General features: G+C 51.7%; 1 protein-coding gene across 2 annotated transcripts in view; it reads right to left on the reverse strand.

Annotated features, from left to right (window-relative positions):
• The window catches only part of RAB6A (RAB6A, member RAS oncogene family), a 42,914-nt gene extending 34,622 nt beyond the window's left edge, over nt 1-8,292 (reverse strand). For both annotated transcript variants that reach the window (XM_063150244.1, XM_063150243.1), the window contains exon 1: nt 8,024-8,292. In XM_063150244.1, coding sequence (XP_063006314.1) covers nt 8,024-8,093 — 70 coding nt within the window. In that variant the 5' untranslated portion in view covers nt 8,094-8,292. The remainder of the gene's footprint in view (nt 1-8,023) is intronic.
• Nucleotides 8,293-8,924: the final 632 nt, after the last annotated feature.

Below are 8,924 nucleotides of genomic sequence, written 5' to 3' on the forward strand. Positions count from 1 at the left end.
CTTCTCAGTGATATTCCTTGGGGGCAGTTCTTCACAGCACAGACGCCTTCCTCCTCTGCCTGTTGCTGCCTCTCAGCCAGGGCTCCTTGCAGGCTGTCCCTGCCTGGCCAAGCCCAGCCCCTTTTATCCCAGTTACCTTCACTGGCCACAGCTGCAGCCCAGTGAAGGACATCACAGCTGCAGCCCATCAAGAGCAACCGGGGCTCATCAGGGCAAGGCCTAGACACAGATATTCAATGTACAATACAGATATTCAAACACAATACAGATATTCAAACACAATACAGATATTCAAATACAACACAGATATTCAAATACAATACAGATATTTTACTGGGACTCCTACTATAGAGTCCCAAGCTGTTAACAGGAACTCTCTTTTCCCAACTCCAGCAGCAGCTACCTAAAGCCCACACTGACAGGGATCTCACCAATCCTGCATCAGGCACTGCTTGGAGCTTTGCCAGGGATGCTGCACCCTCCATGGGCCCCTCTCCTTTCCAGTTTTAATCCCCCTTCTCTTTGTGTTGCAGATATCAAGAACATGATGAAAATTAACTTGCTGTAACTCAAACCTAGACAGGGGCATGGGCAGGAAGCACAGCAGGAAGCATTTAGTGGAATGGAATAAACTGGCCCCTGCATTAATTACAGAAATGCTGGAGTGGGTCGGTTTTTGCTGCAGCAATCGCTGATTGCTCCTGAAGAAGCAAACCATTAAAGGAAAGTCACTTAGCAGGATAAATGGCACTCCTCTGTATGGTGCAAATGTTAATAGTACAGAGGTTTAAAGGGTCACAATTCAAGACAGAGAAAAGACCAACTCAAAGTTAAGACATTTTCTCATTAGCAGGTTTAGCTGCCCCTTCCTGCTTCTGCCTGAAGACAAAATACTGCTCATCAATATTGCTCCATAACTCATTCAATTCTGGGCAAATATGCTTCAGAGTTAAGGCAAAGCCTTAATTCGGTGTGTTGGTAACACCTACACATGTCTGGATGAGAGAACACCACGAGCCTGAGAATCTCAGAATAGCTGGCTGCCATCTCCAGGGGATACTGGCAGCTGCTCAGGGCATGGAGACTCTCCCAAGGGAGCCCCAAAATCCCTGCTCCATGGGGGACAGGCAGGGACAGTGCTCCAAGGGTACCCCAAAATCCCTGCTCCATGGGGGACAGGCAGGGACAGTGCTCCAAGGGTACCCCAAAATCCCTGCTCCATGGGGGACAGGCAGGGACAGTGCTCCAAGGGTACCCCAAAATCCCTGCTCCATGGGGGACAGTGCTCCAAGGGAGCCCTAAAATCCCTGCTCCATGGGGGACAGGCACAGAGACTGCTCCAAGGGTACCCCAAAATCCCTGCTCCATGGGGGACAGGCACAGAGACTGCTCCAAGGGTACCCCAAAATCCCTGCTCCATGGGGGACAGGCACAGAGACTGCTCCAAGGGTACCCCAAAATCCCTGCTCCATGGGGGACAGGCACAGAGACTGCTCCAAGGGTACCCCAAAATCCCTGCTCCATGGGGGACAGGCAGGGACAGTGCTCCAAGGGTACCCCAAAATCCCTGCTCCATGGGGGACAGGCACAGAGACTGCTCCAATGAGCCCCAAAATCCCTGCTCCATGGGGGACAGGCAGGGACAGTGCTCCAAGGGTACCCCAAAATCCCTGCTCCATGGGGGACAGTGCTCCAAGGGTACCCCAAAATCCCTGCTCCATGGGGGACAGGCACAGAGACTGCTCCAATGAGCCCCAAAATCCCTGCTCCATGGGGGACAGGCAGGGACACTGCTCCAAGGGTACCCCAAAATCCCTGCTCCATGGGGGACAGGCAGGGACAGTGCTCCAAGGGTACCCCAAAATCCCTGCTCCATGGGGGACAGGCAGGGACAGTGCTCCAAGGGTACCCCAAAATCCCTCCTTGTTCCAACAGCAGCAGCTGCCATGGTGACATCAGCACATGTCCATCGTGGTTTAGAGGTCCAGCAGAATGGAAATGCAAACCAGGATAAAAACCAGGCAAGTCACACCCTGACTCTAAGAAGTCAAATGAATTAAATGCAGCATTGTGCTGGACAGCTGAATAAGAATTTCCTTCCCAAAACTCCTCTTTGCCAGACCCAACAGGAGGCAGCCAGAAGCAAGCAAGGGGCCTGACAACTCAGACCTCACCCCGAATTTATTTACATTCAGTTTCACACAATATTTGCTTCCCAGATTGTCTTTTTTTGTGATGCACTAGGCTTCATTTGGGTAAGAGTTAAATTGTACTGAAACACACAAAAAAGTCTTTTTTCTGGTTAATATCACTCAAATATTCCAGAACATGCTTTGAACATAAGAGGAAAATGTCTGACATAAAATAATTTATGGAATTGTTCACTGTCCCTGGGCCTTTCATAATATTAAGAGCCAGAAGAGTTCGGTTTATGCTGAGGGGAAAGCAAAGAATTCATTTAGCTCGTCAACTTCTGTGAGCTCAGTAAATAAATCAAGCAAAGAGACCTGAAAAATTTGACTTTCACTGCAAGTCCACATTTTGCTGCTGTTTGTTTGCCAAGACACACATTTTTCATTTAAACTGCTTCCATAAATAATTTATATGAACGTGTCAAACCCATCACCATTTTGATGACATCTGTTAATTTTCAAAGCAGTGCATGTAGGTTGGAAAAGACCTCCAAGATCATCAAGTCCTTGATCACCCCATGATCTCAGAGGTCTTTTCCCTGCTCCAAACTGGCAGAGATGGATCAGCATTTCCACACCTGTTCAGAAACACCCGTGTATCACAAGGTTACTGTTCTTACAGGCCTCACAGGTAAATTCTGGAGGTTGACTTGAAAAGTCTGATGGTGTTCATGTTGAGGCAGCAATGTGTGGGTTTTCCTGAGCCACGTTTCAAAGCACTGAAGGGTTTAGCTGGCTTGTTTGGCTTGCTTGGCTTGGGGTTTTATAACCATTAGTGTGCACAACAGGTACTTGTGCACGCATGAGCACAACGAAATGCCTTTAAACATCTGCACTAAATTAGCAGGTAACTAAAAGGCAGCTCTTTCCTCACAGACTGATTGCAGAAGACAGGTTTTTAACCATCACTGAAGCTGAGAAAAATGGCTGTGGGCTCTGGTAATTCCCAAATGCCACATCATCTTCTAAGGTGGGCTCAGATGAGCTTCCCTGCCTTTGTTTCTCCATTAGTCCCACTTCCAGCTCCAGCAAAAGCTTTGAGGCATGTGCTCTGCAGAGCCTGGGTCCCGTGCCAGGTACCAGCAGCACCCCAAGAGCTGCAGATAGAAAATCCATTATGGCACATCAAGGGAAAAGATGATCATTCTCCTTCCAGCTCACAGATTATTTCTGAGATGCAGAGAGAGAAAAGCACAGCAGAGTTCAGCAAGGCACAGCTACTCCTCCTTTCAAGAACAGACACAGCTCCTTCAGAGGCTTCCACAAATAGCCAGGGATCAAAAGGCACCGTGAGAACAGGCACCACAAAACACTGATGTCTTTTTCTCTGTGCTCCTTCCCCACGTTGCTGCAGGGAGGGATTTTTCAGTGATGGAGAAGAAGAGAAATGGTGGAGCTCAAGATCTTGAAGGATCAGACACCAAGCACACTGCACTGGGAAAGAATCCCAGAACAGTTTGGGTGGGAAGGGACCTGTCACCAGTGCAGATGTTCAACAGGGCTGATCCCACAGCTGAGCCCTGAGGAACACAGGTGAAAACTGAGGCCAAGGAAGTCCCTGAGTGCCTCAGCCTTCTCCTGGGGTAACCAGGTCTCCTGTTCCCTTCTGGAGAGACCCCACACTTTTCCTTTATGGCCACAGAAGCTTTTCTTGCTGCCCCTGATGACTGGCCAGGCTTAGTTCTATCAGGGCTTTGGGTTTCCTAACCTGATCTCTGGCTGCTCAGACAATTTCTGTGCAACCTGCCCCCACTTCCACCCTCCCAGGCTTCCATTCTGGGTTTGAGCTTGTCCAGGAGTTCCTTGTTCATCCATGCAGCCCTCCTGGTGTTCCTGCCCGACTCCCCCTTTCTCGGGATGCACTGCTGATGTTCCACTTCCAGATGTGAAGCCCAAGTTTAGAGACTCGTGGAAAATTCAGACAGTCCAAAGAGAACCCCAAATATCTGAAGGGCCAGCCACAGGAAAACCACAGGGTTGGGAAATTACCCGGAGGGGAAGGGAAAAGCCACCAGTGCAACAAGGTAACAGCCCTCTGGAGCTCGTGAAACTGAGAATCCCTTAAAACAAGGCAGTTTTAGGCAGCACAGGGAGGAGCGTGTGCCTGCTGCGAGCAGTGCCACAGCAGCCCCGTGTCACACACAGAGCACCTGCAGCTCCCCAGTTACCTAATGAGCCACATCACACTGCTCAGCAGTGCCTGTACCAACAGCGTTACGCAACAGAACAGCTCATTAGTGCTTTCCAAACTGTTATATCTCCAAAGTTATTACACCGCTCTTATCACTGGGTTTCAATATTGAAAATCTCAGCTCCTGATTAAAAAAAAACCCAAATGCAACTGGTTCTAATTTCCTTCAAGATCTTCTGCAGAAATGCTGGCACAGAGAGACAGCTGGGAGTTCTTGTGCTTTCTGCACACGTTGGTGCCCTTCAGACCTGCTTGCCAATGAAAGCTGCAGCAGAAACTCACGTGACAAACAAATATTTCTGTTGCAGTGCCCCAGCATTCACTTCTGCCCACTCAATCAAAAAAAATCCATTTATTAACAAGTAGAGGTGTTCCTATGCAGAGCAGAACCAAAGAGGTTATTAATATTTGAATATGTGTCATATTTATTGCGAGCCACCCCAATGTAGGTGAAGCGTCCACTCCCTGACATGACCCAGAAATCAGAATTCCTTAAACTTGAGGTATTAGGACTGATGAAAACCACCTGATAAAACCAGATCAAAGGCAGTAAGAAACATACTTCCTCACACACAATAGCTCCATCTAATCCCTCAGCACTGAGAGCTCTCCCTGCCTTTTTAGCAAAGATTAGCATATTTAAAACTGCTAAACTCTGTATAATCTTCAATCATTGAGAAAAGTAATTCAATTAAGGAGAGTGCTGGTGAAGTTGCCTTCTCCTAGCCAGCCAATGCCGTATCCCTGTAGAAGTTAATAAAAACAGGGATGGGAAGGGAGGAGAGGATTCTTCTGGCTGGGCAGGGATGATGCTGCAGGCTCGTGATGCACCCCCAGCACACGCAGCAAGTCCCCAGCTGGGCCTGGGAGGGGCGTGGGGGACACAAGCGCCAGGGACGAGGAGATCTGGGGGACTGAGGAGCAGGGAAAATCAGCATCTTAGCAGGGGAAAGAGCATCTGCAGTGGTGCTGAAGGGCACGAGGCAGAGGCACTGCAGTCCGTGCGAACGCTGAGGATACGGCACCGAACTCCCACAACATGGCTGAGGAGAGCAGAGCAAACCTCACACCGCATCCATGGGCAATCCCACCCTCACACGGAAATAAAACACCCAGGGATGCTTCTAGATCTGCCATGGAAGGGCTGCAGAGGCTGCCCAGCAAGGAGCTGCAGCTCAGATTTCCTCAGCCATGAGACACACGTCTATTGGCGAGGCCGTGTACAGCCAGCACAGCTCTGGATGCTGAGGCAGCTAATGGCCATCACAGCCCTTTGTACCATTTCATTTGTCATCCTGAAGGCCCTGGATGTACGTGGAGGCAGAGCACTCAGCCTGCCACCAGCAGCCAGAGCATATCTCTAATTATGGCCTTCCAACAGGGCACAGAACCTTTCATCTGAACAGGAAGCAAATGGTGCAATCCAGCGCAACAGCCGTACAAATATCTCCTGGGTTAGCAAAGCTGCTATGCTAAAAAACTTTTATTTCTGCATCCCCCTTAACCCTCCAGACAAAGAACAGCAAGGTGTGAGCACAGCCCACCCCAGCTCCCTTCCTGCAACACCAGATTCTCCCGCAGCTTTCTCCAAACATCACGAGGGCGTCTGTTCCTCCAGGACAGCTCCGCATCCTCCGGGCAGTTAAAGGAATAAAAAAATAAAAAATGACAGGGAATGACATCATGACAGAGACATGTGAAGAGCTCCACTCCGGGAGGAAGGGCCGTGTCTCAGGGAGGCAGGCTCAGGGAGCCGTGCTGGAGCATGCCCACGCTGCAGCACCCGCGGGATGCGCGGCCACGGAGCGAGCTGGCACCGAGTCAGCCCAGACAAAGGCAGGGGCAGGGCTGGAGCCCACCCTGCAGCTGCCAGCCCTGCCTGCACCCCAGGCAGCTCCCAGGCAGCCCCCAGCCCCAGCCCCGGCAGCACAGGCAGGGCTGGCAGCGCTCAGCCAGGAGGATTGCGCTGGGCTGTACCCACAGAATCCCTCCTCTCCTCCCTGCGCTTGGTGCTGTGACTGGGAATTATTTAAAACCTTCCAGTATAAAGACACACGATTAGCTGAGAGGGAAAAGAAAAAATTCCTAGAGGAAGCAGATATCTGACATTATGTCTGCTAGAGCAGACAAGAAATCCACGTGTGAAGGAGGAGCTGCTCAGGTTTAAGGTCTGCACCGGGTGCCACAACCTTCCAAGGATGGATTTGAAAAGCCTCGTGATACTGAAGCTCAGAAATCATCACAGCCCTTTGTAAATATTTCAGATTCCTGTTATCAAATACCTGGGAAAAATACCAACAAAAAAAAAAAAAACCCAGCATTTTCTACACATGACCCTCATCCAAAATCCTCATAAAATGGCTGGCCAAATAACACCTTACCAAGCAGATCAGGTGACTTACCCAAAAAATAATAAATAATCAAGTTGCACTCGTGCTCCCCAAATCCCTGATATGAGAAGAGCTGTTTCAACCCCAAAAACACAAAATAAAAAGGGAATGATTCAAGGAACAGACTAAAGGAAATTGCCAACACACAGGTAAATAATTTCAACCGCAGCCTTATCACCATCTGAGTGAGGAAACACCAAGATACAACTAATTTAGCCAAAAAATTAAACCAACCAGTATTTCATCATCTCCTACCACACAGACCAAAGGTGGCTGAAGGAGCAAATACCCCACCCCAAGACAGAAAATATTTTGCACCTATTCATTATGTCATAGATCTCACAGTATCTACCCAGAATTGCACAAAGCATCTCATAAAGGAGCTATTTTTTTGCTTTTTTTTTGTCAGAAAACTCTTCCAAGGGAAAAATTTGGAATGCAGTATTGAGGCCTTCCGCTGAGGAAGGAGGAGACATTGTTTAGGTTGGGCTTTTTTTTTTTTTTTTTTTTCGTTCCAAAGACAGGGAAGAAAACCTCATTGACTGAATTAAATATTCAGAGCGTCGCTCTGCCAAGACATAACTCCATTATGGAAAAACGCTGGATTTCCACAGCAAACGCTGTGGATTGAGACTGCTGCCCCCCAAAAACCAGAGGAGCGGGACCCGATGAATCAGCAACTGCTCCTGCAGATGGGCTTTGCTGGCTGGGGGGGTTAAAGCGGAGCTGAACCCCACGGAGCCCCACCAGGGGGGTGGGTGTCAGGGATCTCATGACAGGGGACGGGTGTCCTGAACAGGGGGATCCCGTCAGACCCCAAAAGGGTAGGTGGGTGTCGGGAAGGGTGAGGAGGGGGATCCCATCAAACCCCATGAAGGTGGGTGGGTGGGTTTCAGGGAGAATGAGGAGGGGGATCCCATCAGACCCCATCAGGGTGGGTGGGTGTCGGGGAGAATGAGGAGGGGGATTCCATCACACCCCATAAGGGTGAGGAACGGGATCCCATCAGACCCCATCAGGGTGGGTGGGTGTAGGGGACAAGGAGGAGGGGGATCCCATCACAGCCCATGAAGGGTAGGTGGGTGTCAGGAAGGGTGAGGAGGGGGATCCCACCAGACCCCATGAGGGAGGGCGGGTGTCAGAGCCGCTCCTGAGGATGTCGGGGAGGATGAGGAGGGGGTCCCTTCGTGCCCCCCCGAGGGCAGCCAGTGTCGTTCTGGGGTCCCGGCCCTCGGCGGGCGGTGACTCACCGCTCTGCTCGCCCAGGAACACCAGCTTGAATTTCCGCAGCGGGTTCCCGAAGTCCCCGCCCGACGACATGATGGAGGAGCCGCCGCCGCCGCCCCGCGCTCGCTCCGCTCCCCGCGGCGGCACCCGCGACCGCGACCGCTTCTCTCCGCCTCCGCCTCCTCCTGCCGCTTCTCCTCGTCCTGCTCCTGCCCGGCGGAGGCTGCGAGCCCCGGTGAGGTGCCGGTGATCGGTGTCGGTGCCGGTGTCGGTGCCGCCGCTCGCCCCCCCGCGCTCCCGGAGCCGGCGCTCCGCCCGCCCCGCGCAGGCGCTGTGGGCGCTTCCCTCGGCTACGGGCCGGGAATGGTTCGGGCTGGGAGGGACGGGGAGAATCAGCCGGTGCCACCCCTGCCGGGGGCAGGGACGCCTTCCTCCGGCACAGGCTGCTGCAAGCCCTGTGCTTGGGCACTGCCAGGGTTCCAGGGGCTGCTCTGGGCAGTGCCAGGGCCTCGCCGCCCTCACATCCTCAGCGCCCGGGTAAGGGCTGCAAGGTGTACCCGGCCCGCGCGGGCGTGAGGGGACAACCAGCAAAGTCCTTAAAAGCAAAGGCTTAAAATCCTGCCCTGGCACAGATTCTCCTTTCAGAGGAGATCTCTGGGGAGCAGGTCCCTCACAGCAAGGCGATATTTCCCAGTGATCCCCACTGTCATCCTCTGACAGTGGCTCCGGGCCCTCCACCTTTTGCTGGAGGGGCCCGCTTTGCCTTTCACTAGTTTTTGCCCATTTTCCTCCACTTTGCCCTCAAAGTTCGGTGTTTTAGGAGGTTTCCAGGCGCATCCTCACCCCTCCTGTTTAAACCTTGGGTGGGAGATTGTTCCAGAGCATCTCTGCTCTGATAGCCAGGGAAAAGGCAGATGCTACGTG

The sequence above is a fragment of the Melospiza melodia genome, chromosome 2 (assembly GCF_035770615.1).
Source record: "Melospiza melodia melodia isolate bMelMel2 chromosome 2, bMelMel2.pri, whole genome shotgun sequence".
Taxonomy (NCBI): domain Eukaryota; kingdom Metazoa; phylum Chordata; class Aves; order Passeriformes; family Passerellidae; genus Melospiza; species Melospiza melodia.